The following is an 18,524-nucleotide window of genomic DNA, read 5'->3' as shown; positions in this document are numbered from 1 at the left end:
AAGTGAGTATTTATTGTTTGAAAAATAATTATGACTGAGGGAAGGGGAAAATCAGTTAACACATGAGTGAATTCAGTTATATGCACTTACTTTATGGTTGATTTGTAATTAACACAATGATAGAGTACAAAAACATTATTCCAAATATTTAAAGTGTATCAACATCACATTGTAAAGTCACGGGGGAATATAAGAAACATGATGTGATAAAGATACATTCACTAAGTAGAGGAGTCTTGAAGCATCAAACAGCTAAATAGAGAAGGCAACAATTAATGTACTTCTACTATCAAACTTGCATGTGATCAGGTAAAAAATAATAATTCACCCAACAGCACTATTTTAAGCAATCAATATTGTTTCATGAAAGGCTGCAGTGCAAGGCACTTAATAAATTAATTAGTTACAAAAGTTAGCAGATGTCTCGATAATAGAATGTGTATATCTAGTATCTTTTGTGACCTAACCAAAGCTTTGGTTACTCCCAATCATGATCAACTTCTCTGAAAACTGACAAGCTATGATTTTCAAGAAAAATCTCTTAGATCGATCTCATCATGTTTAGTGAACAGAAAACAGAGTACCTCTTAGTAACAGTGGCAAGTAATTCCTCTCTGGCTGGAGACACATTCAATTAGGCATTCCACACAGTTCAATATTAGGGCCACTACTATTTTTGTATTATATCAATGATATGCCACAGCAGATTCCGTCTAACACCATTCTCTATGCAGATGACTCAACAGCGACAGTCTGCTGTAAATCCAATGAAGACTTAATCCACCATACTGAGCAGCCACTTGGGGAAGTAGACACATGGGTCAAAAATAATAATTTGAAATTAAACTTCGCAAAAACAAAGACTGTTCATTTCAAAGCAAAACAATCTGTGCAATGAATAAGTAAAATACACCATATGAACAAATAACTGGACACCACAAACTATGTCAGATGCCTTGTGTTCTATTAAATAAAAATATGTTGTGGAGTAGTCATGAGGAGAGCATACTGAGTCAAATGAACAGTCTCGTAATGTCGTGAAGATCTTATATTCCATGAAATTGAGCCCCTTGTTCTCCAGGACCTGAAAGAGCATTCCAGACACTACCTCCTTAAGTTATCCTGCCTGCTGACATCTTACTTACCCCTTGGAGCACCACTATCCAATTCCTATCCTATCCACAGTGTTCCTCCTCATCAACCCCTTATATCACCCAGATCTTGCCCAGCTGACCTTTCCAATTTGCCACATCGCCCAAAACTCCCTCCCAACCCTCCCCTAAATCCAGAGCCAAAACAATCCCAGAACATTGTTGTTAACCTTTCCAATAAACTCCTCAGCCTCACAGATGTTTCAGTTCTATCAAAATGCCTCACCTTCAGCCATATACCCAAATTTAACCATGTTGAACATATCAAAGATAAGTTCTTATCTTGATACCTGCAATGGAAACACATCTTTGCCACCAATCTCTCCAACCAAAGCCAACCTAATCCCAACACTGAACCCTGCTCTCCCAGTTCAACCACAATCCCTCCCACCTAACCAACCCCTGATCACTTTCCAGGAATTCCTTACCTCTAACTTGACCCCACAATCCTTCCCCAGGTTCCTTCCTAACAACACCTATCTTTCAGCAGCCTCAAAACAGATCCCAATCTAACCATCCTACCTGCAGACAAAGGTTCCACCACTGTTGTTATGAGCTGCAGTGACTACCTGATGGTAGGCCTCTGCCAATGTTTGACTACTCCACCTATAAACTCTGCCCCACTGATCCCATACCAGAAGTCAAGAACAACCTCCAATTCCTGCTTAAAGCCTCAGGCACTCCCTTGAATCCATTTCCCTTCTCACTATTATGACACCCCACACATCAACCTTCTACATGCTTGACGAAATCCACAAACCCTACAACCTGGACGCCCCACTGTAGCTGGTTATTGCAATCCCACTCAAAGAATTTCAACTCTCATAGACCAACACCTCACATGAAGCTCCCAAAATCTAGCATCTCACATCAAAGATGCCAACCACTTCCTTCACCAACACTCCACCTCTTTATGTCATGGAGCCCTACTCATCACTGTTAGCACCACTTTCCTATAAACCAGCATCTCTCTCGTCCATGGATTTGTCACTAGTGAACATTACCTTTCCCAACATCTTAACACACCCTTTTCCTCTGAAGGGAAGCTATACAAATGAATCCACAGCACAGCCATGGGCACCCACATGGTGCACTTCTATGCCAACCTGTTTATGGTCCATCTAGAGCAGGGCTTCACAACATACGTGCTCGCGGAGCAAGCTGTGAGCAGCAAGGCGCAAGCACGGAGCAGCGCGAGCACGCTACCCCCACTACCGGACCAGAGTGGAGAGTGGGGAGAGTCACGTGGGGCACACAACGGCTGCGGCCAGTCAATGTAAATCCGCGGCCACCCGCAGGGATATCACTCACGAATTATTACTGCGACAAATGAAACAAATAAAGGAGAATGTACACGTGCCACATAATTTTACTTAGTGTATGCATCTACATTCGTATTAATTTGTGAACTGTTACACAATAAAAGGTGTCACTGAAGTGTGGGATTCTCGGTTATCTCGTACTTTTTGCCCTTTACAATTGCGTCTATGTTCGAAGTAATGTTCTTGCGCATTGTAGGCGCAGCGAGCAGTTTAAATTTCGATCAGACAATGCATTTCTCAGGCGCGTCTTGTTACATTTCATTGCAGAGAACAGTTGTTCACAAACATACGTGGAATCGAACATTGATATTATTGTAGCCGCCAGTTTGTGCAAACGAGGAAATCTATCCTGAGGGAAGTGTCTGTAGAATTCCAAAATGTTTTTCTTATTCTGAAATTTGTCTCTGTATTCTCTGTCACACTGCAGGTCAATAATTTCTAGTTGCAGCTCAGGACGAATCTCTTCAATATTCGCTGAATATGGAGAGGAGAACAGATCAAAATCACTGTCTAGTGCTGTCAGGTCTTGAAAGCGTTGATCAAATTCTTCCTTATAGGCAACTAAACTATGTGAATAACGTTCACAGTCTTTGTGAACATCTTGCATGGATGATAATGTAGGAAAATGAGCTAGATTTCCTGTTTCCAGCTGACTCACCCAAAGTGTAAATTTCATTTTAAAAGCTCGTATTCGATCTATGAAATGAGTAATTAGCAATTGTAGTGAAATGTTCAAAGCATTCAGATGGCTAGTTAAATCTGCTAAGGACGCGAGATCACAGTTCCATGAAGGCTCTTTCAATTCAGGAACACACATGTTATTTATTTCCATGAACATATTTATCTCATCTATTAGGGAAAAAAATCGATTTAATAATTCGCCACGACTAACTCAGCGGACCTCGCTGTAATAAGGCAGGCTACCATACTGGCTTTCTACATCCTCAAGAAAGCTTTTAAATTGCCTGTGTTGTAGCCCATGCTTCCTTATATACACTCCTGGAAATGGAAAAAAGAACACATTGACACCGGTCTGTCAGACCCACCATACTTGCTCCGGACACTGTGAGAGGGCTGTACAAGCACTGATCACACGCACGGCACAGCGGACACACCAGGACCCGCGGTGTTGGCCGTCGAATGGCGCTAGCTGCGCAGCATTTGTGCACCGCCGCCGTCAGTGTCAGCCAGTTTGCCGTGGCATACGGAGCTCCATCGCAGTCTTTAACACTGGTAGCATGCCGCGACAGCATGGACGTGAACCGTATGTGCAGTTGACGTACTTTGAGCGAGGGCGTATAGTGGGCATGCGGGAGGCCGGGTGGACGTACTGCCGAATTGCTCAACACGTGGGGCGTGAGGTCTCCACAGTACATCGATGTTGTCGCCAGTGGTCGGCGGAAGGTGCACGTGCCCGTCGACCTGGGACCGGACCGCAGCGACGCACGGATGCACGCCAAGACCGTAGGATCCTACGCAGTGCCGTAGGGGACCGCACCGCCACTTCCCAGCAAATTAGGGACACTGTTGCTCCTGGGGTATCGGCGAGGACTATTCGCAACCGTCTCCATGAAGCTGAGCTATGGTCCCGCACACCGTTAGGCCGTCTTCTGCTCACGCCCCAACATCGTGCAGCCCGCCTCCAGTGGTGTCGCGACAGGCGTGAATGGAGGGACGAATGGAGACGTGTCGTCTTCAGCGATGAGAGTCGCTTCTGCCTTGGTGCCAATGATGGTCGTATGCGTGTTTGGCGCCGTGCAGGTGAGCGCCACAATCAGGACTGCATACGACCGAGGCACACAGGGCCAACACCCGGCATCATGGTGTGGGGAGCGATCTCCTACACTGGCCGTACACCACTGGTGATCGTCGAGGGGACACTGAATAGTGCACGGTACATCCAAACCGTCATCGAACCCATCGTTCTACCATTCCTAGACCGGCAAGGGAACTTGCTGTTCCAACAGGACAATGCACGTCCGCATGTATCCCGTGCCACCCAACGTGCTCTAGAAGGTGTAAGTCAACTACCCTGGTCAGCAAGATCTCCGGATCTGTCCCCCATTGAGCATGTTTGGGACTGGATGAAGCGTCGTCTCACGCGGTCTGCACGTCCAGCACGAACGCTGGTCCAACTGAGGCGCCAGGTGGAAATGGCATGGCAAGCCGTTCCACAGGACTACATCCAGCATCTCTACGATCGTCTCCATGGGAGAATAGCAGCCTGCATTGCTGCGAAAGGTGGATATACACTGTACTAGTGTCGACATTGTGCATGCTCTGTTGCCTGTGTCTATGTGCCTGTGGTTCTGTCAGTGTGATCATGTGATGTATCTGACCCCAGGAATGTGTCAATAAAGTTTCCCCTTCCTGGGACAATGAATTCACGGTGTTCTTATTTCAATTTCCAGGAGTGTAATTGGTTGTACGAACAACACTCATCACATTTTTTAGAGTGATACTCTTTGCACATAGGTTTTTCTGGTGGATCACACACTGAACGCCCCTTATTTTATTCGGCACGGTCAGTTTTTGCATTTTCTCCTTCAACAGCGCAACGAAACCTGATTTGTTCCCTGTCATCGCTGGTGCACCGTCTGTAGACACTGAAACTAAAGAATTCCACGACAATCCTATATTTTCAACACTTTCTTCAATACTACTTAAAATATCACCTCCGGTTGTAGTGTTCTTCATGACTACTACATCGAGGAGCTCCTCCCTCACTTGAAGATCTCTATTAACCCCTCTAATAAATATGGCAAGCTGCGCTGTTCCAGTGATATCAACACTTTCGTCCAGAGCTAGAGAATACGCCATAAAATCTTTACAGATATTTGCAAGATGGCTATGGACGTCGTCTGCCATGTCCTGTATGCGACGCATAATGGTTATGTTAGATAATGGCACAATCCGAAACTGTTCGACTTGAGATGGACACAAATGTTCCGCTGCAACTACCGAACATTCTTTTATTAAATCGCCATCAGTGAAGGGGCGCAGGGATTTTGCTAAAAGCAAAGCAATTTTGTAGCTCACTCTGAGAGCTGCCTCAGTTGATTTTTATTCGTCGTCCAGATCTTCTTCGGATAGCTTCCTTTTAAGTTTAATAACTTCCCGTGCATGATCTGGTCCATCACATTTTTCTCTTCCGTAGTCTTTCGCGTGGTACGACATATAATATCGCTGCAAATTAAATTTCCTAAAAGAATTCAGCGTTTTGTGACATGCTAAACATTTCGCAACACCATCTTTTTCTGTAAACAGATACAATTCCTCCCAGTGGGGGTTCAACTGCGAAAGCATGGTTGGGGTTACACAAAGGCGACTTGACATGATTCTTAACCAGCGAAGTAACTGTTAGAGCTGATCGTAGTACTTTAAATGTTACACAGTCGGCGCGAATTCAATAGGCACGCTGCGGCCCTATTCAAACGTGCGCGCGCATTTCCCCTCCCTCCCTACTCAGCAACCTTGCACCTGCTCGCGAGCACGGGCCTGAGCATACGCGAGTACTCGCGCTCAAAACCGGCCAGTTGTTAAGCCCTGATGTAGAGGAAACCTTTCTATCCTTACAAAACCCCAAACCCCTGGTCTGATTCAGGGTCATTGATGATGTCTTCATGATCTGGACACAGGGCCAAGACACCTTATCCTCATTCCTTCACAATCTCAACATCATCTCTCCCATCCACTTCACTTCATCCTCCTCAACCCAGTGGGCCATGTTCCTTAATGTTGACCTCCTCTTCTCTGGTAGCTCCATCCAATCCTCTGTCCACAGTAAACCCACCAACCACCCGGTACCTGCATTTAAACAGCTGCCCTCCCCCTTCCAGTTTGCTGCTTTCATTCAATGCGAGAGCTGCCTTCTGGCTGGATCAATCTGAGACAGTGGTCCAGCGTGTGTGAGGTGTGCTTACGTGTGTGTGTGTGTGTGTGTGTGTGTGTGTGTGTGTGTGTGTTTTCTTTTCTGAAGAAGGCTTTGGCCAAAAGCTCAATATATACAGTCTTTTCATTGTGCCTGTCTGCAACTCACCATGTCATCTTTCCTGTGAGTAGCAATCTATCCTTTTCATAATACTGTAGATATAATCACTGATTTAGCTGTAAAAAACTATATATTATGCATATTTTGTTTCAGTCATTAGGTATAGTATAATTTTCTGGGGATCTGAGAGAATAAATCTATTCAAGGTTTTTACACTACAAAAACAGGTCATCTGAGCCATGGTTGGAGCTAAAAAGAAACAACACTGCTAACCTTTAATTTAAAATCTAAACCTAATGTTCATTACAAGCATGTATGTATATGAGACTACAATCTTCACAAAGAGAGAACAAAAAATTTTTGATGGCAAGTGCTTCTTGTATTAGTATGTCACTAGACACAGAGCATGTTTGTCTAGTCACATTCTCAAACCACATAAAAGAACTACACACTGTATTGGCATGAAATTTATAAATAAAATTTGGAAGGAGAAATATATCTAAAAAAATACAGAAGGGGATTTGGAAAAATATGTGAAGAGTAAATGTTACTACAGTGTAAGAGGTTTCTTGAATGATAACCATGTAAGATAGTATCTGCCTAATAAAGTAGTAACATACAGATTATTATTATATTGGTAGGGAGGACACAGCATGTTATCTTGGGTGGGGAGTCATCGTCATATGTAGAAGTGACACTGGGTGTGCCCCAGGGTAGTATGTTGGAACGCTTGCTGATCATGTCACATATTAATGACCTTGCAGAAAATGTTAATAGTAATCTCAGACTTTTTGCAGGTTATGCTGTTATCTATAATAAAATACTGTCTGAAAGAAGCTGCATCAATATCCTGTTAGATCTTGATAAGATTACAAAGTGGCTCAAAGATTGGCAACTTGCTTTAAATTTTCAGAAATGTAAATTTGTGCACTTCACAAAATGAAAAAAACACGGTGTCCTATGACTATAATATCAATGAGTAACAATAGGAATCAGTCAACTCTTACATAGACCTGGGTGTAACACTTTGTAGGGATATGAAATGGAATGATCACATAGGCTCTATTGTGAGTACAGCAAACAATAAACATTGGTTTATTGGTACAACACTGGGGAAGTACAATCAGTCTACAAAGGAGAGTGCTTACAAATCATTTGTGTGACCCATTTTAAAAAACTGCTCAACAGTATTGGATTTGAATCAAATAGGACTAACGGGAGATATTGAATGTATACAGAGAAGGGCAGCACGAATGGTCATATGCTTGTTTGACCTCCGGAGAGCGTTACAGTGACAACGAAAAACTGAACTGGCAAACTCTTGAAGATATATGTCAACTATCCTGAGAAAGTCTACTAACAAAGTTTCAAGAACCAGCTTTAAATGATGAGTCTAGGAATGTACGATAATCCCGTACATATTGTTCACATAGGGATCATGAGGACAAAGTTAGAATAATTACAGCATACACAGAGGCATTCAAACAATCATTCTTCCCATGCTCTATATGTGAATGTAATGGGAAGAGCTCCAGTAACTGGTACAATAGGACATACCCTCTGCCAAGCCCTTCGGATGGTTTGCAGGGAACAGATGTAGATGTAGATAACCATAGATTATTTTTTAATGGTAACTATGTCAAATAATACATGTCTGACGAAGTAACAACATATGTAGTATAATTTTAGAGTAAGTTTATTAGTCTGCATGTACAGAGTAAGTTTATTAGTCTGTATGTACAGGGGATAGGCAAAATAATGTGAACACATGTACTTATTTGGGATGGTTTATCAATAAGAGGTTGGACCCCCATTTGCTCGTAATACGGCTGTGATGCTTCTTGGAATACTGGCATTTAATGATTGTATAGTCTCCAGTGGAATGTTATGCCACTCTTCAATCAGAACCTCTTCTAATTCCTGTAGTGATGAGGGAGGTGGAAAGTTGCTCTAGAGTCTGTGCTCCAATACTGCCCACAAGGGTTTGATCATGTTCAAGTCCGGGGACTGTGCTGCCCAAGGAAGACGCTGCAGTTCAGTTGCATGCTCCTCATACCACGACTGTATTGTTCAGGCTCTGTGAATAGATGGACTATCATCCTGAAATATGGCATCATTGCTGGGGAACAACATTTGAATCATGGGGTGCACCCGATCACCTAACATGTTCACATAATCTCTGGCTGTAACACGGCCTTTGAGAGTAATGATGGGACCAGCAGAATACCATGATATGGCTGTCCAAACCATCACATTTCACCTCCCTGCTTAACAGTTAGTGTCAAGTAATCCGGATTGTAGGCTTCTTTTGGCATTCTCCAGATGTAAACCCAGCCTGAAGTTAGAAATAACGAAAATGTGTTTCTACTGATCAGCCGTGCAGGATTTATGTTCCTGACACCACATTTTACACTTCTTGGTGTTGGCTGTCATCACTAATGGTTTCAGTATAGCAGCTTGTCCATGAATATTCGCTTTATGGAGTTCTCAGTGGAAAGTGTCAATAGATATGGGGTCTCAAAGATTTCTATTGAGCTCTGCAGTCACTTTAGCCGCCAAAGTTTTGTATAGTTGACACAATTCATGATAGCATATGACGATCTCTGTCATTTAATTCTGATTTGCAGCCACTACTATGCTTACACTATGATGTCTTTCCATGTTTTGTGTAGGTTGTCTTGACTGTTGAAACAGTTGCTCTTTAAACGTTCAATAAATTGGCTGTCTTGGTTACTGGCACTCCAGTTATTCGGGCCCCCATAATCCTCCCTCTTTGGAAATCTGTAGGTCTTTCATTGCATGGTGACCTCAGCCTCCGAATGCTAACACAAAGGGTGCACTACTCGTAAACAGCCTGCACTGATGCCTAGTGCGTACTGAATATGCACACTCCAGCAAGACACGTACCTTACCTACGTTGTTGACAGCCAAACACAATCTTCCCATTACTACCACTGTTCACATTATTTTGCCTATCCCTTGTAATGTTGGAACTGCCAAGTCACCCATGACACAATCTTTGATTGTATGGGGCATTTTATGTGATGATAAAAATTTGATTCACACACACACACACAAAGCACAGGCAGATGGGTTGGGGGGGGGGGGGGGGGGGTGGTAGTGATAAAAATTTGATTGTGTTCTTTGTCGGAGCACATGTGCTGAAATTTGGTAATGATGTGTGTGTACACACACACACACACACACACACACACACACACACACAAGTGGGCTGTTGGGCAGGGATGTTGCAACTGAGAGAGTGAGAGTAGTGGAGGGAGGGAGGGAGGGAGGGAGGGGGGGAGAGAGAGAGAGAGAGAGAGAGAGAGAGAGAGAGAGAGAGAGAGAGAGAGAGTTTGCAAGCCCATAGTTTTGAGATTTGCTTGAGATCAGTGGAGCAGGGTTGGCAGAACCCCCAGAGTTGCCATGTTTTACTAAATAAATGTAAAACAGTAGTGACAAATGAGATGGTATGCTGTCAAGACAAAACATTGAAAACTAACACCCCTCAAAAAAAAAAAAGGTTTATTGCAGCCAAATATTTGCATATCATATTAAAATGGCTATAACAGTTTCTGGTTGTCATCCATTTTCAATATAAAAATGCTCACTGCTACTCTCATAGTCACATGGCAAAAATGGTCGAATCTGTCATCTCTAAACAGAACATCCCTTCCAATCACTGTAACACCTTGACATAATTCTGTGATAACAATTTGTTTAGAGTCTACTATGAATGTGTATGCATAGCCACTTAGCAATCAAAGAACATCACCTTCACCTAACATTTGTTTTTCTTTGGGCAAAGCAAGTTTCCCCTGCACACTGTTATGGAAGTGTTTTTTTTGCGACTTAAGTTGTTCCTGATTAAACCCTCCTCCCTCCTCCCCCTGCTAATCCCCCCCTCCCCCTCTCCTCCTCCCTCCTCCTCCTCCTCCCTTTAGCAGTAATGCAAACAGAAATATTTGCAATTCACTAACTTAAATTTTCACAGGACAAGTTCATATCAGTCTCTTTCTGAGCAGTATATCTAGCTGTTAATTCATGGACTTTGTTTAACACCATATGAACTCTTTCTCCACTGTAGTTGACTGTTGGTGTAGAAAGTCATCTAGACCTCACACCTTCACTGACCTATGCACTAGCCTCTTCACAATGCATGATTTTCTCCTTGCACTACAGACAATTCATGGTGCCCTCTCTATGTGCTTGGTTAAGCATAGGAAATGTTTTCACAAAATTTGTTATGTAGTATGCAGTACTTACAGACACACACACACACACACACACACACACACACACACACACACACACACTTCAAATGCTTGAATAGCACACAATGTATTGAATTTAAATTATGAAAAGAAAAAATAACACATAGCAGCACATGAAGCAGAAAAAAGGAAAAATAAACCTCAAACAATATGACTGGAAGAAAGTGCAAAGTGGCACACCAGGAATGGTTAGAAGGGAAATATAAAGCTGTAGAAGCATGCATGACTATAAGAAAGGTAGATGCCACTTATAGAAAAATTTGTGAAACCTTTGGAGAAAAGTAAAGCTGAGATGGAAAACCAGAGATGGGAAAGCTGAAAAGTAGAAAGGAAATTACCAAAGGGCTATACAACAGAAATAAGCATGAAGACAATATTATGGAAAGGCAAGAAGAAGCAGACAACAAGGACAGGGAAGAAATGAAACTGTGAGAATAATTTGATGGATAATTTAAAGATCTACCTTGAAACAAAGCACCAGGGGTATACAACATTCCCTGAGAATTACAGAGATCCTTGGTAAAGAACATATCACGAAAAAACTACACCATCTGCTATGCAAGGTGAAATATTCTCAGACTTCAAAAAGAGCGTAATAGTTCAAATTCAAAGGAAGGGAAATGCAACAGATGTGGATGTTACACAGAACCATCAGTTTAATAAGCGACAGCAGCAAAATATTGAAAAAAAAATTATTTACAGAAGAATAAGAGGACTGGTAGAATCCAACTTCAGGGAATGTCAAGTTTCCATTCCAGAGAAATGTATGAACTTTTGATACAATCCTGCTTTTACAACTTACCTCAGAAGAAAGAATCAAGAGAGGCAAACCTACATTTGTAGCATCTGTAAATTTACAGAAAACTTGTGATAGTGTTTACAGGTACACACTGTCTGGAATCCTGAAGGCAGCAAGAATAAATTATAAGAGTGAATGGTTATTTGGTACTAGCACAGAAATTAGATTGCAATTATGAGTTGAAAGGTGTGAAAGAGAAGCAGTGATTGAGAAGGTAACAAGACAGGTTCGTAGTCACTCATGTTATTAAGCTGAATATTCTGCAAGCCGTGAAGGAGAGCATGGAGAAATTTGTAAAGAAATTAAAACTCACGGAGAAGAAATTAGAACTCTGAGGTTTGGAAATGACATTGTAATTCTGACAGAGACCACAGAGGACACAGAAGATCAACTGAACAGAGTGGATAATGTCTCGAAAAGAGGTTATAACACTACTCTCACAAAAGTGAAATAAGGGTAGTGTAATGTAACAAATTAAATCAGACAACTGGTTAAGAAATGACACAGAAAAAGTTTTAGCCGAGTTCTGTTGTTTGAGAAGCCTAATAACTGACAATGGTCAAAGTGAAGATGACATACAATACAGACAGGCAGTAGAAAGATAGGCATATTTGAAAAAAGATAAATTTGTCAACACTGAATACAAATTTAACTGTTGGAATATCTTTTCTGAAGATATTTGCCTGGAGTGTAGGCTTGTATGGAAGTGAAACACAGATGGTAGACAGTGCAGACAAGAAGAGAAACGAAGCTTTTGAAATGTGGTCTTACAGAAAAATTGTGAATATTAGATGTGCTGACTGAATAACAAGACAGAGGAACTGTATCAAACAGTGTGTGTCTGGGGGGGGGGGGGGGTATGGAAAAACAGGACTAAAAGAAGGGATCAGTCGCTAACTAACAGCCTGATGCACCAATGAATTGCCCATTCAGTAAATGAGGAAAGTGTGTGGAGTAAAAACTGTAAAAGGAAGATAAAGGTTTGACTATAGTTTGCAGGTTCAAATGAATATAAGTTGCAGTAATTATGCAGAGATGAAAAGATATGCACGGCATACTTTAGCATGGAGAGCTGCAACAAACCATATTCGGATCGAAAACCTCAGCAACAACATGACGAAGCAGGTTCACAAACACTGAATTAATTTCTATTGGCAAGAAACTGTGTAAAAAAAGTCTGTCCAGTTACAATTCATTGTGGAACACAGTATCTACTGCTTCATATGTATTATTTTTTAATAAATATCACACCAAAATGGAATGAATTTTTTAATGAACACTAATTGATCATCAACAACATGTGCATGCTGAGAACAATTAGTTTTGGCAGTAGACATATAATTCATATGTAGTGGAGCACCAGATAAGAACAAATACTAATAGAAATGTATTCTCTGTTCATTTTTATAAGTATATCCAGAGGCAAATTTTAGTGTTATCTGAAATAACTGTTCATATCTAGTGATGCAAGATGTCAGGCAGTGTAACCAGACAGTCAAAAATCGTGGAATCGAAAAATGTCAGACTACTAATTTGTAACAGATTATAATAAATGGAGAATGATGTTGAGAAGATTAAATAGCGTCTGCAGAAAACAGCATTTAAGAGTCAACATGTTATAAGACATTCTTTTTCCTTTAAGTGCCACATTAGCAAAAGCTGGTGTCAAGTTAGGGCATAATCATTTATTTTTTTATCTATTATTTTATCATGGAATTTGTTAACATCAAACATAGAACTAAGTGTCAGGAAGTCTCTTCTGAACATGTTTGTCTGGAGTGTAGGCATGTTCCATAGATCTACAGTGAGCAAATCCCCCTAAGATGTTGAACATGTTATAAAATAAGAATACATAATAATTACATATAAAAATGAGATATGCTCAAATCACAAGTGGAATGGTCCAATGAAGTCATATTAATGAACATAATAGAGGGAAACATTCCACGTGGGAAAAATATATCTAAAAACACAGATGATGTGACTTACCGAACGAAAGTGCTGGCAGGTCGACAGACACACAAACAAACACAAACATACACACGAAATTCAAGCTTTCGCAACAAACTGTTGCCTCAACAGGAAAGAGGGAAGGAGAGGGAAAGACGAAAGGATGTGGGTTTTAACGGAGAGGGTAAGGAGTCATCAACTAGATGACTCCTTACCCTCTTCCTTAAAACCCACATCCTTTCGTCTTTCCCTCTCCTTCCCTCTTTCCTGATGAGGCAACAGTTTGTTGCAAAAGCTTGAATTTCGTGTGTATGTTTGTGTTTGTTTGTGTGTCTATCGACCTGCCAGCACTTTCGTTCGGTAAGTCACAACATCTGTGTTTTTAGATACATATTAATGAACACTCACACTATTTGATATTATTAATAATATATACACAGCAATTAGTTCTATTATGAAATTTCTCAAGCTTAGTGAACTTTATTAATAATTAGACTTCTTAAGGCTATTGGAAAGTTATTGAAAACCAACCAAGGTAAGTGACTCAAAAGCCACTCAAAGATTATTCTTACTTTTAGTATTGATTCTGTGAACTGGGCAGCTGGTTTCAAAAGGAGATATATAATGACAAATTTCACTAAGAAATAAATATATTGGGAAGTAATAGTTCGTATCAGTGCTGCTACACACATGAACCCATCCATGAGAAGCATTTCCGCAAATCTGATGACACAAAAGTTTTATAGAAGTTAGATGTTCATACCTGTTCCGTCTAAATCTTCTAGTTCATCACTATGGAACCAACTTGCACCAGAGTTCATGTTTATTAAATCCAGTCTAAGTCTATTTTGTTCATATGCTTGCTTCACACTCACACACACCATCGGATATTCCATTTCAGGTGTAATTATCATTTCAAAAACTGACAGTGGTGATGGCAAAGGGAATTCTGAGTGCTGAAACAAAAGTAAGTCATTATAAAACACCTGAAAAAGTGAGAAGATGGTGCAAATGGGCTCATGCACGTATCCAGCTGAATGCTAAATGGTTCACAATCCCATGTGGAAATGAAATTTCAATAGCGGAGCTATGCCTATCCAGTGGGGTAAATGTGACTCTCGCCAATGTGCCCTGATGTGTGGATTAAACCACCTGAAGCATTCCATCCATCAAGAAAAGAGGAAGATACTGATGGAAAATTTTAAGTAGATCTCATGTGATAAATACAAGGTCATCATCTCCTTTTCTTCCAAAGAAATACAAGTTAGATTGAAACATTTTCCTGCATCAAATACCATTAGCACTGTATCACTAGCTCAGCTTGAGGAGGACAGTGAAGGAAGAAGACCATGGCTTTATTAAAGGAAATATTCTGCCATTTCCCTGAAGTAATTTGGGGAAACTACATAAAACCTACATCTGGACTGTGAGTCAAATTACAGCACCAAAATTAAGCAAAATACAATTTCAGAACTTTAAAAGTCTGTACCACCTCACTCAGTGCTTTTTTTTTTTTTTTTTTTAATTCATGCTCATTCATAACAACATTAACATGGCTATGTATCTCACAAGCATTCATCACAGTTATCCATCCTACGAAGTTATATATCTAACTGAAGTCGAGAACAGGTAATACCAAATCACCTATGCCAAATTACCACAATGAGAGCAATGTGTGGAAACAAACACTATATTTTGGGATAGCTTGACCATATGTATGGAATCTTAACACTTCGAAAACCATCATTAGAAAAATGCACAATGTAAAACCGAAGAAAATCATGTCGCCCACTTCTAAAAAATCAAAGTATACTAAAGTGCGCGTCATTTACGACGGCGGCCGAGTTTAGGTTCGTTCTGCGCATCTGACGTCACAAAAAACAGTCTGCCAATGAACTGAGAACGACGTTGCCAGAACTCGACTGCAGTGTAGAGTACGGACGAGTGTCTTCAGTTTTAGAAATGATCAGTGATAAATAAAGTAACTGAACAAAAGCAATGTCTTGATAGCAGACTTTCTATAAAAGAAAGTTTGGAAAAAGCATTCTTTACACCAACTGCTTCATATTCTATTAATTAATTAAACCAAACAAGCAATAAGCCTCGTAATTCAGGCAATAGCAAGGAAATTCATTCTCACCAACCGCTTTTTCGCAATAAAGAACAGCGGTAATTGTTTATTTCCTATTGTACTTTGACGAAACGTGAGAAATTCATAGTCATACCAACAGTGTTTGTTGGTATTTTGCGTGATACTTTAGGATACCTGTTGAACGACGAGGTGCATTAGCGTAACTGTTAAAGTGTTTGGCTGCTGAGCAAAAGGTTCGGAATTCAAATTTTGTTCGGTGCTTAATATTTTCTTTATTTAAAAACAATATCGAAGTGTCTTACTTCATGAATTTTATTCGTTTGAATGTAATTTTTTGAAATTTCTAGTGGCAACTAAAATCGACCATACGGAAAGTATACGCTGTGGGCTTTTACCTCTGCAAACTCTTCAAAATTTCGTGCAATGGTTTACTACATTTAATGCTGCACAATAACTGCGTTGAACATCGAAACAAAATTAAGTCATTTATGGGGGGAAGGTACCAGTCAAGAAGATGTGTAAAAATCAAATTTTTGGGCCAAGTAGATTTTGTGAAATCGAATGATAAGTGTGTCAAAGCAGTCGGAACACCATGTGTCTCCACAGGCGAGCAGTGCAGTGATGACAAAATCGCGCACAGCGCGGAATGCGGGGAGCACGTCTCTGAAGCAGCGAAAGGGTTAATGCGGCCGTGGTGGCTTTACTTCATAAACTGCGCGCTCCCTCCTAAACGGAAGTTTGCGAACTATACTATACTATGGCGCTGCTTCTCTTGGCGCGTGCAACTGGCAACGCAGCAATCTCCCGCGTCTGGGCGGGCATGCGCGAGCCGCCAAGATAAAAGAATTGAACTATAGTGTTCCTTCACTTTACATCTTTGAAATAATCTATTTGTACAAAAACCCTGATTTATTTGTAATGAATCAATTTCAACACAATTACGACACCAGGAACCAAAATTATTTTATGTTGCTTACCCATCACTTAAACTTTATGCTCAAACTCCATAGTATATGGGCGTGAAAATTTATAACAAAATTAAAAAGAAAATGTCTTAATATTAATTTAGAATCGCTGAGGAAATGCTTATAAGACAAACCGGTGTAGAAATTTTGTTATTAAGAGAAGAGTTGGTGAAGGACGATCTGAAAATTGGAGCTGGAGAGAACATGTACTTATGATTAAAGTTTGTTATTTAAAGTTATCTATCCAGTACAATATATTATATTAACAACACCTTCTGTTAAATGTAAATCCATTTTTATGTTTTGATGAGTCACCTGTAAATTAAGTCAATGACTTAAAATTGTATGTTGTGAGATAACAAACTTCTATTATATTCCAGTCTGGTCAAGTCCAAGGTCGTGAGATAAGCTTAATGTAAATTCAACATTGTTCACCCTGACACTGCCTGATGTTCAAATGAAGTAAGATCAAAACTTAAAACACCAAATCAAATGTCAAATCACACAGTATTAGCCGGAAACAAAACTTGTCATTTATGGGCCACAACCTAAAATTTGAAGCCAAACATTGCAATGTTAAATTATATTTTACATTAGATTACGTTGTTATAAAATTACAATGGAATAATTACTGAATGAAGCTTGCAGTTCAACAAAAACTATGAAAAATACAAATCTTTTTGTATAAAAACATTAGGAAGCTTTACAGTGTAGCCCCATTTATTTAAATTTGTTTTTAAAAACAAAATCTATAAGGTTCAATACATCTCTTCATTCTACAACAACAAAAAAGTTTTCAAACTTATTCTAATAGACAAATTTATAATCCCATGTCAGCAGGAGTTCTTCATTCATGGAAATCAACATTCTTCTTCTGAGACTTCAGTTCCAGAAACGAAACAGAGCTCTATGGCCAAGATCAGAACATTAAGAAGGGTGCTCAACAATTATGAAGACTGTTGTAGAAAGTTCAGATTGATGTATTAGAGCATTGTTATAATGAGAACCAACTATTGGATTTGATCTTGGCATAGATGATTTTAAGTATTTACTTAACATTGAAAGAAAGGAAGATTATAATTTAATGTCTGATCTGTTACAAGATCACAGGTGACTGAGCACAAGCCTAGATAGATCTACGAAGAGGAATAAAATTGGTCATGTCTTTTTGAAAGGTGACGTTCCTACATTTCACTTTAAATGAGTTCGGTAAACAATAGAGAACCTGAATCTAGATCGCTGTACAGACACTCTAAATCCAGATTGATGGATTTGTATATGAATTCCATTTCCTCTCTCCCAGCTTCCATGTAATCCTCCCTGTGCCGTAACTACTGTATCACCTCACTTACTTCTTCGACTGGAGGTACACCATAAATTGCATACCACTTTACAATTAAAACAAATTTTAACATTCACTATTTGGTGCTGGTGGGAGGGTGAGGAAGAAAAACTTTTTGGGGTTTGTGGTAATTACAAAGAAATTTCCCATTTCTTTAAAGTATGCCCAAGCATTACTTGGTAAGGCACACAGTAGCCTATCTCTGCTTGTATCACACAGAAGCAACATTCTTTTCACTGACAGTGAAGAAAGTTTGTCTGCAATCCAAACAGTTCATAATGGATAAAGTTATATACAATAAGATCAGGACCACCTGATGTCACAGCAGACTTCTCTGAGCAGCAAGATTTCCTTGCAACTCTAAACCAGTGTCTCTCCATCAGAAAAATTGTACCACTAATATTCTAACCTCCTTTTATGCCACCTCTTGTTGAAAAATGACCAACAATTATGTCAAACTATGATCTTTTGTACACTGCATAAATGAACAGGTTGAAGCATACACAGAAGCAGAATTTTACTTGCTCATCTGGAGGCTACAATGTAAAGTTTCCAGTACTCTTTTGAGATTACTGTAGTCATCTTCTAATTGCCCAAATAATTACCAGATATGCTTGACCCGAGGTCTCACTTATGGG

General features: G+C 40.1%; 1 protein-coding gene across 11 annotated transcripts in view; it reads right to left on the bottom strand.

Moving 5' to 3' along the window:
* Positions 1–18,524, bottom strand: part of LOC126237049 (mitogen-activated protein kinase kinase kinase kinase 5) — a 312,327-nt gene that overhangs the window by 15,952 nt on the left and 277,851 nt on the right. For all 11 annotated transcript variants that reach the window (XM_049946813.1, XM_049946817.1, XM_049946814.1 and 8 more), the window contains one exon: positions 14,251–14,443. In XM_049946813.1, coding sequence (XP_049802770.1) covers positions 14,251–14,443 — 193 coding nt within the window. The remainder of the gene's footprint in view (positions 1–14,250; positions 14,444–18,524) is intronic.

Source organism: Schistocerca nitens, chromosome 2 (assembly GCF_023898315.1).
Source record: "Schistocerca nitens isolate TAMUIC-IGC-003100 chromosome 2, iqSchNite1.1, whole genome shotgun sequence".
Lineage (NCBI taxonomy): Eukaryota > Metazoa > Arthropoda > Insecta > Orthoptera > Acrididae > Schistocerca > Schistocerca nitens.
Note: the sequence above shows the minus strand (reverse complement) of the source record. Positions and strands in the feature narration are given on the sequence as shown.